The sequence below is a fragment of the Ostrea edulis genome, chromosome 10 (assembly GCF_947568905.1).
Source record: "Ostrea edulis chromosome 10, xbOstEdul1.1, whole genome shotgun sequence".
NCBI lineage: Eukaryota > Metazoa > Mollusca > Bivalvia > Ostreida > Ostreidae > Ostrea > Ostrea edulis.
Window position 1 is genome coordinate 43,491,052 of NC_079173.1, and position 17,567 is coordinate 43,508,618.

Sequence of the window (17,567 nt, forward strand, 5' to 3'; positions counted from 1 at the left end):
TAACAGACATTATCTCTTAGCAGATAGTTGTAACACACTCCATATCAGAAGTAACATAGACATTAACTCTTAGCAAATAGCTGTAACACACTCCATATCAGAAGTAACATAGACATTAACTCTTAGCAAATAGCTGTAACACACTCCATATCAGAAGTAACATAGACATTAACTCTTAGCAAATAGCTGTAACACACTCCATATCAGAAGTAACATAGACATTAACTCTTAGCAGATAGTTGTAACACACTCCATATCAGAAGTAACATAGACATTAACTCTTAGCAAATAGCTGTAACACACTCCATATCAGAAGTAACATAGACATTAACTCTTAGCAAATAGCTGTAACGCACTCCATATCAGAAGTAACATAGACATTAACTCTTAGCAAATAGCTGTAACGCACTCCATATCAGAAGTAACAGACATTAACTCTCAGCAGATAGTTGTAACGCACTCCATATCAGAAGTAACAGACATTAACTCACAGCAAATAGCTGTAACGCACTCCATATCAGAAGGAACATAATATAAATAGCACTTTTATTTTCGATGATGTTAAATTTTGTTAAATGCTGCAATGTCCATAGACTGTACATAATCCTCGAAGCCTGTGATTTCCTCTTCTAAAAAGTCTGTGCTGATCTGAAATAAAAAACAAACCAATAAATATCACAACAGACTGCAGGGAACTTCCGAAGATACAACCCAACATTTCTTATAAAGGGTAGCTCTCTTGTATGTGCTAGCGAATGAGCAGACTTTACCTAGTTTGACATGACCAGAGCATATGAAGTGAATGCTCTACCACTGAGCGATTGTGACTTGTTCTTGTTATTGAGAAGAATTTTCCTACATATTCCTATCTTTAAATCCCTACTGTTATTGAGGAGAAGAATTTTCCTACATATTCCTATCTTTAAATCCCTACTGTTATTGAGGAGAAGAATTTTCCTACATATTCCTATCTTTAAATCCCTACTGTTATTGAGAAGAATTTTCCTACATATTCCTATCTTTAAACCCCTACTGTGGTCTCATTCTGGTGCTTGTTGTCAACTTTACATACCGGTACATCTTCTCTAAATAGAGAAGCTTGGCTGTATATGGTCTTATGTTTATGGAGAAGTCAACATGTGACAAACAAATTTTGATCAGATTAGCTTACTTGCTTCAGGTGAGCAAAATACAAATCTCATCATTTCATCCTCAAAATATAATTCTGACCTCATCATCCTCAAAATCAAATTCTCAGCTTATCATCCTCAAAAATCTAATTCCCACCTCATCATTCTCAAAATATATTGCTCACCTTATCCTCAAAATATAATTCTCACCTTATCATCCTCAAAATATAATTCTCACCTTATCATCCTCAAAATATAATTCTCACCTTATCATCCTCAAAATATAATTCTCACTTTATCATCCTCAAAATATATTGCTCACCTTATCATCCTCAAAATATAATTCTCACTTAATCATCCTCAAAATATAATTCTCACTTAATCATCCTCAAAATATAATTCTCACTTAATCATCCTCAAAATATAATTCTCACTTTATCATCCTCAAAATATAATTATCATCTCATCATTCTCAAAATATAATTCTCACTTAATCATCCTCAAAATATAATTCTCACTTAATCATCCTCAAAATATAATTCTCACTTTATCATCCTCAAAATATAATTCTCACTTTATCATCCTCAAAATATAATTCTCACTTTATCATCCTCAAAATATAATTCTCACTTAATCATCCTCAAAATATAATTCTCACTTAATCATCCTCAAAATATAATTCTCACCTTATCATCCTCAAAATATAATTCTCACCTTATCATCCTCAAAATATAATTCTCACTTTATCATCCTCAAAATATAATTCTCACCTCATCCTTACAATTAAATTCTCACCTTATTCTCACAATTAAATGCTCACCTTATCATCTTCAATAACTGCAGTGATCTGGAGTTTCTTAATGCCATATCCAACAGGAACTAGTTTAGCTACAAGTCAAAAAAGGAACTAGTTTAGCTACAAGTCAAAAAAAGGGAACTATTTTAGCTACAATTAAAAAAAGGAACTAATTTAGCTACAATTCAAAAAAGGAACTAGTTTAGCTACAATTCAAAAAAGGAACTAATTTAGCTACAAGCCAAAAAAGGAACTAGTTTAGCTACAAGTCAAAAAAGGAACTAGTTTAGCTACAAGCCAAAAAACGAACTAGTTCAGCTACAAGTACAAAAAGAAATAGTTAAGCTACAAAATAAGAGGTTTGCACCTGAGATTTGGAGTAATGTTAATTTTTTGGGAAGTGTATTTTCGATTTCTACATCGGAGGAGAATTAGGAAATTAAAACGAAAACCTAGGGCCACAATGTTTGTTATTGAGCTACAGTGTTTGAAACATGACCTTTTTGCACTTAGAATTAACTCAAGATTTATTCAATTAAACTTGATTTGCCTGTTGGTGTCAACACAACATAAGCAACACAAATCAATCATTAGGTAAATTAGATACATAATCATGTCTTTTAACACTACAGATAAAAAAAAGTTTAATACTAGTAATGGAAATGAATAATGACCTTTTTGCACTTAATATACCAAAAATTAATGATATCAAATTTGAGAGATTAAAAGGACATATTTGGAGTAATGTCATTTTTTACTATTTCACATAATTTTCAAGGTCTTGTCTTAATGTTCAAAATGGAACTAAAAAAAGTGGGGGTTTAATAGAGATCAAAATTTTAAATATTTCCGAAAATACTGAATATTTAATACAATATTTCGACGAGTAAATTTAATTTAACTCAGTGTTCTGTTTGGAAAAATATATCAACCAAATCAATAAATTACAACATTTGAACTAGTTCCAAATCTCAACTACTTGTATCATAAATCATAAAACTGAAATACATGTATAAGGGTATAAAAATGGAAGATATATTGGATGAAACAGAAACTGTAATATCATGCAGATTTAAAACTTTTTGATTAATCCATCCTTCCACCACAACATATAGTCTTTGTGAAACCCTTTCAAAATTTGAAATGACACACATTTTTTCAACTGGATAGGGTTCAGTAATAGATGTGTAATGTGTTTGCACCAATGGGATCAGTATTGGACCATTAATACTTAGTTGTAGCATCCTGCGCAGTTGTGCTCAAAAGCTCATGAGCTAACTTCCTTAATGGAAAGAAATACTCAATTTAGAGTTTATAAAAAAACTCAAACCCTAATTTGTCAAACTCATCTATGAAACCCTACCATATCCTTGGATTTCACCACCAAAGTGTTTGACAAAAATTAATTAAAAGAGACACTACAGCTCATTTTACATATTTTAATCAAGTTGTTTTTAAAGCACGCATCGCTAAAATGATAAAAACTATATCGATACTAACAAAAAAGCCGTAATGGGTCCACACTTGCTTTCCAAGAACGCATCACTAAAATGATAAAAACTATATCGATACTAACAAAAAAGCCTTAATGGGTCCACACACGCTTTCCAAGAACGCATCACTAAAATGATAAAAACTATATCGATACTAACAAAAAAGCCTTAATGGGTCCACACTCGCTTTCCAAGAACGCATCGCTAAAATGATAAAAACTATATCGATACTAACAAAAAAGCCGTAATGGGTCCACACTTGCTTTCCAAGAACGCATCACTAAAATGATAAAAACTATATCGATACTAACAAAAAAGCCTTAATGGGTCCACACTCGCTTTCCAAGAACGCATCGCTAAAATGATAAAAACTATATCGATACTAACAAAAAAGCCTTAATGGGTCCACACTCGCTTTCCGTGGTGATTCTCCAGTGACTTCTTATCAGAAGTAATCAGAAATCATTGTTCTAACGAACACCCTACTGACCAAACAATGTCATGTTTTTATTCTAACGAACACCCTACTGACCAAACAATGTCATGTTTTTATTCTAACGAACACCCTACTGACCAAACAATGTCATGTTTTTATTCTAACGAACACCCTACTGACCAAACAATGTCATGTTTTTATTCTAACGAACACCCTACTGACCAAACAATGTCATGTTTTTATTCTAACGAACACCCTACTGACCAAACAATGTCATGTTTTTATTCTAACGAACACCCTACTGACCAAACAATGTCATGTTTTTATTCTAACGAACACCCTACTGACCAAACAATGTCATGTTTTTATTCTAACGAACACCCTACTGACCAAACAATGTCATGTTTTTATTCTAACGAACACCCTACTGACCAAACAATGTAATGTTTTTATTCTAACGAACACCCTACTGACCAAACAATGTAATGTTTTTATTCTAACGAACACCCTACTGACCAAACAATGTAATGTTTTTCAAACCGACCTGCAGGTCTAATACACTTACATGCTCCCCATAAAAGTCCATCAGCCACAATGCTTCGTACGGACTTCTCCAATTCTGCCATGTCAGTTTCGTCGTCCCAGGGCTTAACGTCCAGTATAAGACTGCTTTTGGCGATTAAGGCTGGTTCTGAAATCCCAAAATAACATTATAATATTCATCAACAAACTCAATATTCATCTAAAGTTACCCACACATCAACGATCAAAAAGACGTTAGCCATCAAACTCAATGTTCATCTAAAGTCACCCACACATTAATGGTCAAAAAGACGTTAGCCATCAAACTTGACCTATGTATATTGACTTTGGTTCGACAAATTATAACGGGTGTTTTCTGTAGGTGACACTTCATGAACTGTAGCCATTTTCACAAAAAAATCTTACAACTAAGATAAAAAAATCTATCTCTGCCTTATATTCAATTCAGTGCGACTATGCCCCGAGTAATAATACAACTTTTAACATATATGCATATACTTTGTTTTGTTCATTCAGAAATATATCAGAGAAAAATTATTAAAGAATTACACTGTTTTAAAATTTTCCTCTTAAATGCAAGATCTTTAGTGGAAAGGGCCACTGATCTCTAAAGGTAGAAAATTATCCATTCATTGGAAAGGACCATTGATCTCTAAAGGTAGAAAATTATCCATTCATTGGAAAGGACCATTGATCTCTAAAGGTAGAAAATTATCCATTCAGTGGAAAGGGCCACTGATCTCTAAAGGTAGAAAATTATCCATTCAATGGAAAGGGCCACTGATCTCTAAAGGTAGAAAATTATCCATTCAGTGGAAAGGGCCACCGATCTCTAAAGTTAGAAAATTATTCATCTGCTTTTCCACGCACCTATATATCCCTATATGTATCGATACGTATTTTGTGGTGATTGTAAATTTTGCTGCTTTTTCCTACTCATAAAAAATTGACAACCACATATAATATCTATTATGCAGTAGAATAGTAATTAAATATTAATTGTCTTGGTACTCTCTGAGTTAGACTCACACTTAGACTTGTTTTGGTACTCTCTGAGTTAGACTCACTCTTAGACTTGTTGTGGTACTCTCTGAGTTAGACTCACACTTAGACTTCTTGTCTTGGTATTCTCTTGAGTTAGACTCACTCTTTGACTTGTTGTGGTACTCTCTGAGTTAGACTCACACTTAGACTTCTTGTTGTGGTACTCTCTGAGTTAGACTCACACTTAGACTTGTTTTGGTACTCTCTGAGTTAGACTCACACTTAGACTTGTTTTGGTACTCTCTGAGTTACACACTTAGACTTGTTTTGGTACTCTCTGAGATAGACTCACACTTAGACTTGTTTTGGTACTATCTGAGTTAGACTCACACTTAGACTTGTTTTGGTACTCTCTGAGTTAGACTCACACTTAGACTTCTTGTCGTGGTACTCTCTGAGTTAGACTCACACTTAGACTTGTTTTGGTACTCTCTGAGTTAGACTCACACTTAAGACTTGTTTTGGTACTCTCTGAGTTAGACTCACACTTAGACTTGTCATGGTACTCTCTGAGTTAGACTCACACTTAAGACTTGTTTTGGTACTCTCTGAGTTAGACTCACATTTAAGACTTGTCTTGGTACTCTCCGATTTAGACTCATACTTAGACTTCTTGTCTTGGTACTCTCTGAGTTAGACTCACACTTAGACTTGTTTTGGTACTCTCTGAGTTAGACTCGCTCTTAGACTTCTTGTCTTGATACTCTCTGAGTTAGACTCACTCTTAGACTTGTTTTGGTACTCTCTGAGTTAGAATCACTCTTAGACTTGTTTTGGTACTCTCTGAGTTAGACTCACTCTTAGACTTGTTTTGGTACTCTCTGAGTTAGACTCACTCTTAGACTTGTTTTGGTACTCTCTGAGTTAGACTCACTCTTAGACTTGTTTTGGTATTCTCTGAGTTAGACTCACTCTTAGACTTCTTGTCTTGGTACTCTCTGAGTTAGACTCACACTTAGACTTGTTTTTGGTACTCTCTGAGTTAGACTCACTCTTAGACTTGTTTTGGTACTCTCTGAGTTAGACTCACTCTTAGACTTGTTTTGGTACTCTCTGAGTTAGACTCACTCTTAGACTTCTTCTCTTGATATTGTTGAAGACGTTTTTCCCTCTCTGCTTTGGCGTCTTCGTCATCAGATCCAAATAGATCGATGTCGTCGTCGTCATCGTCGTCGCATGCTGCAGGCGTGCCACTTCCTGCCGATCCGTAGCTGGAAAGATCTTTCTTCTGCCCTGGGAACCTGTTCATACACATTAAGTTACTATGGTAATAGTCAATCTTGAGGTTTAGTGGATCTCTGCAGATTTCAATTGAATAATTAAAATCTGTAATTCCTTCACATTTCTCTTTACACAAATAAATACAAATCTAGCTCATACATCTGATTACCACTATCACCAGCTAACAACAAACCATATTCAATAAATGTTTCGGCATCTTAGATTTGTAAATTTACACAAATCACACTAATCTTTAAAACCGAAAAAAGGCTGAAGTACATTAGAATTTTCAGAAAAATAAATGAAAGAATTAAATGTGGCAGAGGTTTAAACTATATGCTGTGGTGCCTAAGAACCAATGATATCTTTTCCTTTGGCCTAATATCCTAATAAAACACTTGCATGAGAACCCAAGATATAATATTCTTTGGTCTAATGTAAACAAGTTTGTATAAGAACCCTATTAAAGCTCAGCAGTGATACGGAAATCTGTTAGAATTCTGATGTTTGGTTTGATATTGATATAAGAAAATATACAATAACTTTTTTGTATTTGATGAGGTTAGAAAATTTACAATAACTTTTTTGTATTTGATGTTAGAAAATTTACAATAACTTTTTTGTATTGGACGAGGTTAGAAAATTTACAATAACTTTTTTGTATTGGATGAGGTTAGAAAATTTTCAATAACTTTTTTGTATTGGATGAGGTTAGAGCAGATGCCCAGAAGTAAGCATCTCCTGTCGACCAGTCCAACATGCTGTGAGTCCTATATCTCGATCGAGTAAACAGAGTAATCCATAGTGAAAATCTGTGTGTAATGAACAGCGTGGTACTGAACAACTGGTATAAAACAATATCTGACAAATACAATAATGACAGGTTGTTCATTATAACTGACCACAACATTTGTGAAAATGCTGGTTTTAAATGAAGCTGTTAAAACCCATTCAACATCAACTTTTTTGCCAGATAGTAATGGATCATGTCACAATGGTCTAAGATTGACAGAAATTTTGTCTTCCTGAATGCACTTTATAAGGGAAATTGACTTCCCCACAATTTCACTAAACTTTTCCCACAATTCCACTGAAAACAGTTTTCCCACAATTCCACTGAAGTTTTCCCATAAATCCACTGAATTCCCTATGATTGTCTTGCTGTATAGACAGACACTCAAAGTAATGTTCTCCATCACAACGGAAAATTGCTGTCAGTACAGACCGACTTAGCTTTTATTATTGTGATTCAGAAGGATTGCACTTGATCAACTTGCTGGTAATAAGGGCAAATGATATATTTTTTTTCTCTCTTCAGCTCGCTAGTCTTGCCCAAAATACACTAACAACCCGTATATAAGGCCATCTTACATTGCCTCCACAATCTTCAACTAAAGCAACATAGTGATTTGTGTGACCATGACTAAAATTCACCGATTAGGCCAATTCAACTTAATTGATAGATTATCATCCCCGCCCGCCCCTCAAAAATTGGCCCGCCCTGAATTTTTTTATTTTGCGAAACTTGCGATTTTCGGGATATTTTCATGTCCGACTCCGTTATTTACACTTCTTGTGTACATTTCCGGTATAGCAACGTGCAAAATAGATCTATATCGTTTTCTTAATTTCGCACTTTCTTACAGGTGTAAATCTTGAAGAAGTTAGGTATATTTCTGTTTGAAATTAGAGCTTAACCTGGAATTCGTCTGTGAAAATAGCATAGATTGATATCCACCTGGCATTAAATGATGCGCATCTGTTGAAAAAAGAATCGTTTGTCTTTAATATTTTTCTCAGAAAATAAAATTAAAAAATAAAATCCTCCCACCCGCCCCATACTTTTTGCTGACCCTGGATGATAGTCTACTAATTAAGTTGAATTGGCCTTACAATTAGTAACAGATTTGACTGATCGCTAAAAGCTCTTTAACGACTAAGGTTAAAATAATCATAACTTGGGAGATAGAGACTGTGACTTAAAATGCAACAAGTGTTATCATTGGTTTAGATGTGATTTAAGATGAAACAAGTGTTACCATTGCTTAAGAAGTGACCTAAGATGAAACAAATGTTATCATTGGTAAATAGATGTGACTTAAGATGAAACAAGTGTTATCATTGGTTTAGATCTATGTAAATTGAAATGAAACGTGTCGTCATTGGTGTAGATGTGACTTACGAAGATCTGGCAGCTCCATAGGATTTAATGTGGTTATACCAACGGAGGGCATTCACTAGATCAGCCGACGGAGAACCAGAGAGGGCGTTAAACACAACACCATCTGCCTGAGAGGGCTGGAACCTGCAAGAATTTTAAAAGACTGTAACATTGTCCAAATGCTAACCCAAACACTGGAAGAATATTTAAAAGTTTTATATTCAGGGATGAATATTGTGGAGTCATTAGATTTCCAAAGTGTGGGTACCCCATCATCACAAATTTCATACCAAATTGTGGTATACATAAAATGAACTTTGATCTCCATTGAGTTTACAACCTCACTCTCACAAGCAATATTGGAATAGAGGTTAGCTATTTATACATGACTCCCGACTATGAACACCAGTAAATGGAATAATAACTCTTTCTCTCTGTATCTTAATTTAGAACTTTGTCAGGGATCGAAATTAGTGAGAAATACTCACAAAATGCAAGTACATAAAAAAAAAAAAAAGTTAAAAATAGTGCGACACTTGAAAATCTTAGCGAGTGGTGATTTACAAACCCTGATTGTATCGTATCTGTTTTATACGGTGATGCACTATTCGCTTTTCTTAAACTTGCACTCAGAATCATACAAACGCTTACAAGAACAACCAATTTCAACAACCGTTCTCTCCGAATTTTTCTTTTATGATTTTTTAAGAAACTCGGAGTCAAAGAAATGCTTTAGAGGTTTGACATCGCATTAAGACGAAAAATATAGACATGTGCCACGAGTCCAGTTCACTTATAGGGGTGATTAAATTGAAATCAGAAATCCGAGTATGAGGTTTTTGTTATTCATTGATCTTAAAAATAAAATAGTCTAGAGTCTATGTTTTACCAAGTCTTCCGGTGGGCATTTTTATCAGAATGTCCTATCTACATTAATTTATTGTCATATTGAGGTTGGGTTGTAGTGTAATCTCGGCTGAGATTTGACTTGGCTGAATATTTGGACTAACGCCGTCATCGAATCTCGGAGTCCTTCATAATTCATGTCTGGAAATTTACTTTCAGCTTCGGCCAGTTCTAGCAATTAATGTGCACTGACAGGTACCCAACAATAGACATGTCCAGATGACAATCAGAACATAACCTGTACTCCCACTTGGGACCTTTCAATCCGAAATATCCGACGTCTACCTGGCTTTTTTATGATTTTGATCTTTACTGTGCCAGGAAAACGTCAGAACCAACGTCATTATGTAAACTGGAAATTTCATGGAGGCGGCATTCTGGACATTTTGCTACCCCCAGCATTCTTAGGCCGATTCTAAATAATTGCCAGCCGAATTCAATGTTAAACTCACAACTAATCAATAAAATGATGCTTCTTAGTTTACTAATATTGATTAAAAGAAAACATTACTCCAAATTTCGATAACAGAAGCACACAATTGTAGTCAGTCATTTGAGCGAACGAGTCACACGACTCAAAACAAAGCTCGACAGTTTGTTGAAATGTTTTCAAGAGGCTGTTTATATGATTAAAGAACCCATAAAATCGATATTAGTAAGTACAAGAGGCATCGTTTTATTGATTAGTTATGTGTTTAACAGGTCCAGTCCAAATACTATTTCTACCTACGTAGCTATTAATAGCTACCTAGATATTCAAACCTACTTAAAGGGACTGGTTCACGTTTTTCGAAAGAAATATTTTTCATTTGTGATGTTAAAAATTAAAAATATAACTCATTTAATGTTGACAACCAAAATTTGGACCGTCTGAATGTAAGGATAAGAGCAATATTTTAGCTTTGATTCTGTGTTATGTAAACAAAGACTCGAGTCTTTTTATGTAAACAAACAAACCAGTGAAACATTAATTTTGTAATTCAAAGCATCTTCATTTTGTACAATTACAAATTTTAACTTTTAAATGACACATTTTACCTAAAGCATACTTGAGATGTGATATATATAATAAACTTGGATCAGTATCCATTTATTTTGAAAACTCGTAAACATTAACACACCTCAATCTTTGTTTTCAAAACAAATAATAAACTCTCTATAATGAGCTTCCGTCATGATGAATTTCCTCAATTTTTTGGGAAACCTTCTAAAACATATTAGACTACAGATTTTGATTACTTAAAGTGAAATACAAAATTTGGAGGAAAATCGTGAATCAGTCCCTTTAAAGTAGCTACTTCTACCCGTTTTTAAAAATATAAATAATAATTAAGGCGCATTTTTAAAACAGTCATTTTATGTATCATGTTGTGCATGTGCACGGCAAAATTCGGAGTGTAAATTTGAATACTTTGCGAGGGTGGAGAATGTAGAGGAAATGCATGAAAAATCGTTCCACAAACCTTTAAGGTAAAAATGCATGAAGGTAAACTTTAAAATTAATACAGATTTTAAGACATTCTAGACTTCTTATCACGTAGCTTTGATCCTAAGCTCCTAGAAAATGGAACTGGGTGTAGTTATTGATGCAAATTTGAAAGGTTAGAAAGTAATAATTTTTGTCCAATATTTTCAGTGATTGGGAACAGTCTATACGAAAGTTTTTTGGACCACACAGGACATTCGGTCCTGTGTCATCAATGAACACACCTGACCGAACCAAATTTTGTCAGACCGAAAAACCTAATGTAAAAAAGAGAAACACGTGAAAATGCAAAACCAAGGAAATCTTATTTATTATACTAGTAATACTATACCAGGGATCCCTCCCGCATAATACTTTAAACGGTCCATGCGGTTTAATCACATTCATTTACGTATTTGGATTTGTGTGATATTTTTTACTTATAACAAACATTTAATTGACTCCGCGTCAAAATAATAAAGCTTAAAACCGAATACTGAGACATCGGACATTCCGGTCCGGTGTAAAAAATGACACATCGGACCCGAGGCATTGCACATCGGTCAGGTCCGACGGTCTGATGTCTTTCGCATAGACTGATTGGGAAGGACAAAATGGCCTATGGGACCATGGCCCCACGGTTCAAGTTTTCAATGGGCCATTTTCAGATTTAATGGGCCATCAAGATATTTGAATGGCCATTTTCAATAAATAGCAAATGTGCTGTGGAACATTTTTGTTTTAATTGAAACTCTGAACATCACCACGATCTTTTCCACCGCTCTTGAAAATGTTTCTGCTTTGTTTCAATGTCCCCTTCTCAACGGTATCATTGTTTTTATCGGCATTGGTATTTGAAGACGGTCTCTCATTGTTATTTTCATTATTTGGTTTTTTTTTTCACTTTCTGTCGTTTCTATATTCCGAAGATTAAATGCTAAAGTATAAGAATGAAAAGATGTAATGAGATGTGGTGTAAGAGGAAATAGTTTATTGGATATATTATTTTGATTTGTATTGCTTAAACCAATGAGATTTGGTGTATTAGAATACATAGGAATTAAAAATGAAAGTACAAAAAATAAGTAAGTCGTACCCAATTCATTCTTGAGAAAAAAAACGTAAGTTACAATCGATAATGAATGTGCACTTTGGCGCATGGATTAGATAATTTAATGCGCCAATTTTCACCTGAATGGGACTATGGCGCAGGGCCTTCCCAATCACCGTATTTTTGTGGTATTCATCATCAGTGTAAGTGTCAGATTCAAAAATTTGGTACACACCATATTGTGCCATTTCTGCATTGAAATGCAAGTAAAGGAAAAAGTAAGTAAAACTAGCTACCTGGAGTATGTTTAAATAGTAGAAAAAGTCTTTGGACTGGGCCTGTTTAACATTGAATTTGGTTCGCAAATATTTAAAATTGGTCCGATAATGCTGGAGGGTGCAAAATTTGCAGTTCACGTAATGGCGCCGGTTCTGTCGTTTTCCTGGCACAGTAAACATCAACATCACAAACAAGCCAGGTAAACGTCAGATATTTCGGACTAGGGACCTTTAATCCCAATCAGGCAATCTTGAATTGAAAATCACTGAGTTACACAAAAACTTCCAAAAATCTTACAATTCAAAGAATTACAGATGAAACTCGTTTATACAGCTACAGCACAATTATAATGAGCATTTTTATAATATAAAATAGCTCCCCCCCCCCTCTTTTCATTATGTCGTAATCGTATCAAAACTTAGTGAAGACAACAGACCCTTCGATATAACTTTTATCTGCTAGGTATTCATTGAGTGCTGTTAAGCCTTCCTTCTTTTTGAGGTCTCCAAAGCCCATTTTGTACAGAATCTCTGGTTCGCTGAGACAACGTGTTCTGTACACCGGTAATTCTCGGCCGGAAAAGGACCGAACAGAGTCAAAATTTCAAAAGTCTTTTACCGGATAGTAACGGATTTTAATGTTATGAAGCTTTAAAATCTTGCTGATAATTTACTGGGATTGAATATCAAAAGAAATCTTTATAGAAATGATGGAATTATTTTGGATTCAGGTTGACGCAGCAGCATACGTCAATATACAGGGCGACCAGAGTCCTGGGTGTGAAACAGATTCTTTCCGTTTCACCATTCCGTCACCGAAAGTATCACTTCCGTTTCTGGATAGGCCAAGGTGAGAGTCTGCATTTGTTATTTTTCTTTTTAAAATCTGTGTTATTCATAATTTATAGAGATTAAATGATAGAGACAATCCATCTGTATGTGTAATACAGTGTTTTGATTTTTATGTGTCATTAGCACGGAAATACTTTTTGCAAATATTGCTGTACGAGAATATTTCAATTTACATTTCGAATTTCCTTTAGGGTTATCTGCACAATTTACGAGAGAAAACCCCCGAAAATTGATGCAATTAATAAAAAAACGGAACCATAATCATTAGAACACTTCTTTAGAGTAATTTTAGGTAAAAAACGACAGCATAGGAATCTAGATACAGTGTAGTCCTATAGTTATGCAACATTAATACACCGACCTTATCCAATGTTTAAGGGCCAGACTAAAGGTAGTAATATGTATACGGTGTGACCGTTGGACCGAGCGAAGAATGTAATGGTCATTGGAGTGTCCCAAGTAGTAATCATAATTCCTTTAAGTACGGTAGATTATGATTCGTTTAAAAATATATATTTTGAATGAAATTTTCCTTACGCTAACACCCAGTAACATCTAAGTATTAAAGGGGCTTATATGGGGACAATAGTTTTACGGGATCCGCCTATTCATTGAACGCGGGAAATAAAACGCAAGGCGACTTAAACTGTGCATCGTGACGTCACATTTAGCCTCGACTTTTTTCTCTTTTTCAAAGCAAACAATTATAAACAACAATAATACATTCCGTATGCAATGAAAAAGGCCGTTAAAACAAAATTAACCAATGAATTCAAAATGGTAAAAAAGAAACCGTAATTTTATCGTATATTCTTATTCAAAGAAACTCATGAACTCGTTCATTTATTTAGTTGTATTACAGTTTTATATGTATTTATGTACTAAAACCTGTTACAATGATAATTATACTATTCACTTTGAACAAACTGAGTGTTTAAATTAGAATTGCACGTCAGAGTCTTCTATTATTGGCATTCAAAATAAAAGACGAATAACTGTTGAAGCGGGTAATGAAAAAATAAATGGCGGCGCCCATATGGATCACGAAAATTTCAGTGAACGTATATAGAGATTATCTCTTTTTCTTTTGCTGATTTTGACTTTTTTTCTTTTACATACGTGTTACCTTTAGAGCCTTGCTTCGCAGACGGGCCTTCGGCCCGTCCGAGCTTCGCTCGGTATAAATTATCTCCATAATTGGATTAAAAAAAAATCTCAAGTTATCCGGGTATGCATGGACGGCTGTCAAAGCATTTTAACATCTCGTTACATGACTATAGACATTTTAGTTCATTGTGCAAGGGAAATGAAACGCACTTGAGTCATCATATTTAGCTTCGTTTCTCAGTAAATTTACAATCATAGCAGATTTGGCACAATCTAGGAGTGATTATACAGAGATTTTTTAAGGCCCATTTTGGGTCAGAATTTCAGCCCTTTTCCCTCCTAACAGTCTACGTGAAAGTTTTTTGGACCACACAGGACATTCGGTCTTGTGTAATCAATGAACACACCGGACCGAACCAAATTTTGTCAGACTGAAAAACCTAATGTAAAAAAGTGAAACGTGAAAATACAAAACCAAGGGAATCTTATTTATTATACTAGTAATACTATACCAGGGATCCCTCCCGCATAATACTTTAGACGGTCCATGCGGTTTTAATCACATTCATTTACATATTTGGATTTGTGTGATATTTTTTACTTATATCAATTTAAAACATTTTAATGACTCTGTGTCAAAATAGGAAAGCTCAAAATCGGACACTGAGACATCGGACATTCCGGTCCGGTGTAAAAAATGATGCATCGGACCTGAGATACTGTACATCGGTCCAGGCAACGAAATTAAGGGGAAATACTTGCTAAATGTGAGTTAAAAATTGAGATTGCGAGTAATATATCACAAGTGATCTCAACTTTTTGCGAGTGAAAAAAAATATCTTTTTCCCGGATGTCCTTGGTTTATTGACTGTACTTTGAAGTTTACAATAATTTTGTCTTGTGCACAGAAACGCTTTACAGAATGAATATACAAGTATTGAAAAAGTAATCGTGGATTGAATAAATATAACTAAGGCCAAAGTCATCTCAGTCAGTGATGTCGAAGATGGCCTACCCTTCAAGCACACTTCGGGCGTCTCAATGACGTCTGATTTAAATAGCAAGCATGTTGATCTCATCCGTTGATTGATTGTATCTTGCTTAACGTCTCGCTCGAGAATTTTTCACTCATGAAGATGTCACCAAGACCGGTGAAGGGCTTCAAATTCAGGCCTATGCTCGGCGCTTAGGGCCATTGAGCAGTGAGGGTTCTTTAGCGTGCCACACCTACTGTGACACGGGACATCTGTTTTTTAAGGTCATCTCCAAGGACCCGTGACATTCACACCTGATGCAGAGCATTTGGCGATGGAACTGTCACCTGTTTTAACGAATTAAGTCTGTCACGGCCAGGATTTGAACCCCGACCTTCCGCATGCGGGGCGAACGCTCTAACCTCTTGGCCACCGCGGCGGTCCGTGTCTACATGAAACAACACATGACAGTGTTAGTTTCACGTTGTGTCCGTCTGTACTCTGTAGTCAAACATTTCGAGTTCGCAGGGTTTTCTTTTCATCTAGAAGTTTAAAGATGGAATTTCCAAAAGTTTTGAACATATAGTTTGAATTGGTGCAAACAGTCTTCAAGATTTCAATCCACACGATGTTGTAAATAGGTGGTAGATCTCTGGACAGCGAGTTTGACGCAAAAGTGTACCCTGTGACCATCACCATGCACTATGTATGTTGTCTGACAATTCATTAAATTTTAAATGAAAGAATTCGCAATCTTATTTTTATTATTGCAATTTAAAGGAGATTTTAAAAGATTTTCCCTATATTTTGATAAAGAGACATGCTTGTTTTCTTAAATTCACGTAAAACAGCAATGGATTGAAAAATGCTAGTAAAAGCTCAATTTTGCTAGTTGGAAAATAATCCACTAGCTAAAATTTGCTAGTAGTGAAAAAAGTTAATTTGGATCCCTACAGTCAGGTCCGATGTCTTTCGCATAGACTGTCCTAAAAATTATCAATTTTCCCCCAATTTAGCTTGCATATTTCCCAATGATAAAATTATGAAAGGAAAGCGTATTTAAACAAAATAAACATTCGATGTGAATTACATACATAGGATTTAACAAAGAGTTATGGTAATGATGATTTGGATAGAATTGTTTAAAATTTTAGAAGGTTAAAGAAAATTAGAAGTGTAAAGTAAAGATAATATGATGTTTGATATGATTTTATGTGGACAATTTTTCTTAATTCGAAAGCCACAGGACCCTTGTAAAAAAATGTAGAAAAATCACTGCCTTACAAAAAAATAAAGGACAATAAAATGGTAAACATCTGTCCTGTTACGTCTGATTATATTTCTGATTACTTTGCATTTTCCCATTAATACCAAATATCTACCACTCACTGTGTAGTTTCAAAGATGGATATGGTTTAGCAGCTGTTGTCAAGAATGAAACTATAGCCACCATGTACAACATTTTGACACTGTTTTGAAACTGACAGAAATATACTGCCAGTGTCTGCATTTATGACTATGTTTAACAAGTACGATTACCAAATAAATATAGAAAGTTTTAATACCATTGGATATGTCATCAAAAAGAACACTATTACTTGTCATTATAAAGTATAATAGGTGTGAAATAAATTTCTTGGTTCTTTGTATTAAAATTATTTCTTTATGTCTGTCGTGTTATGCGGGTTTTTTGGTACATGCCACATGCAAAAAATGGCCTCTAAAATTAAAAATAAAAGTTAAAACTATCTTTGCATTATTTTTTCTTGAAAATATATGTATTGACTGATTATAAAACAAGCAATTATAATGCTATAAAACAAAGTTTAATTTTCACACTGTATGTCCCACCTTTAATATCAGTCATTTCTGAGTTACCAAGGTTACTGTCCAGTATACAATCAAGGATTGTTGAGATTGAATGAATTACAACTGTATTTTGTGATTATTGGGGATCTTTTTTTATGAAGGTAATGTGATCTACACAGGTGCAGTTGTACAGAGATTTCACTTTTGATGTAATAAGCAGGCAATTTTCCTCAGTGAAACGCAGCATATATACTGCATAGTCATTGCACTCATTAGTATTTGACTCAGTATGAATTGTTTA

The 17,567-nt window shown here is 34.6% G+C and overlaps 2 protein-coding genes across 3 annotated transcripts in view; one reads left to right on the forward strand and one right to left on the reverse strand.

Moving 5' to 3' along the window:
- Window positions 1-534: 534 nt before the first annotated feature.
- Window positions 535-13,125, reverse strand: LOC125666155 (elongation factor 1-beta-like). 2 transcript variants are annotated; one of them, XM_048899291.2, is made up of 6 exons: window positions 12,962-13,125; window positions 8,846-8,968; window positions 6,511-6,683; window positions 4,421-4,546; window positions 1,951-2,018; window positions 535-648 (listed from the first exon to the last, which is right to left on the reverse strand). In XM_048899291.2, the coding sequence occupies exons 1-6, from the start codon at window positions 13,039-13,041 to the stop codon at window positions 562-564; spliced, it is 657 nt and encodes a 218-aa protein (XP_048755248.1). In that variant the 5' UTR covers window positions 13,042-13,125; the 3' UTR covers window positions 535-561. The 2 variants fall into 2 exon arrangements, with proteins under 2 accessions (XP_048755248.1, XP_056007409.1); XM_056151434.1 differs by lacking the exon at window positions 535-648 and having other exon boundaries at window positions 1,960-2,216; window positions 12,962-13,121.
- Window positions 13,126-13,294: 169 nt separating this feature from the next.
- LOC125666145 (NADH-ubiquinone oxidoreductase 75 kDa subunit, mitochondrial-like) overlaps window positions 13,295-17,567 on the forward strand; it is a 40,377-nt gene continuing 36,104 nt past the window's right edge. Inside the window, exon 1 of the mRNA XM_056151426.1 lies at window positions 13,295-13,374. The gene's annotated coding sequence lies outside the window, so the exon portion shown is untranslated. The remainder of the gene's footprint in view (window positions 13,375-17,567) is intronic.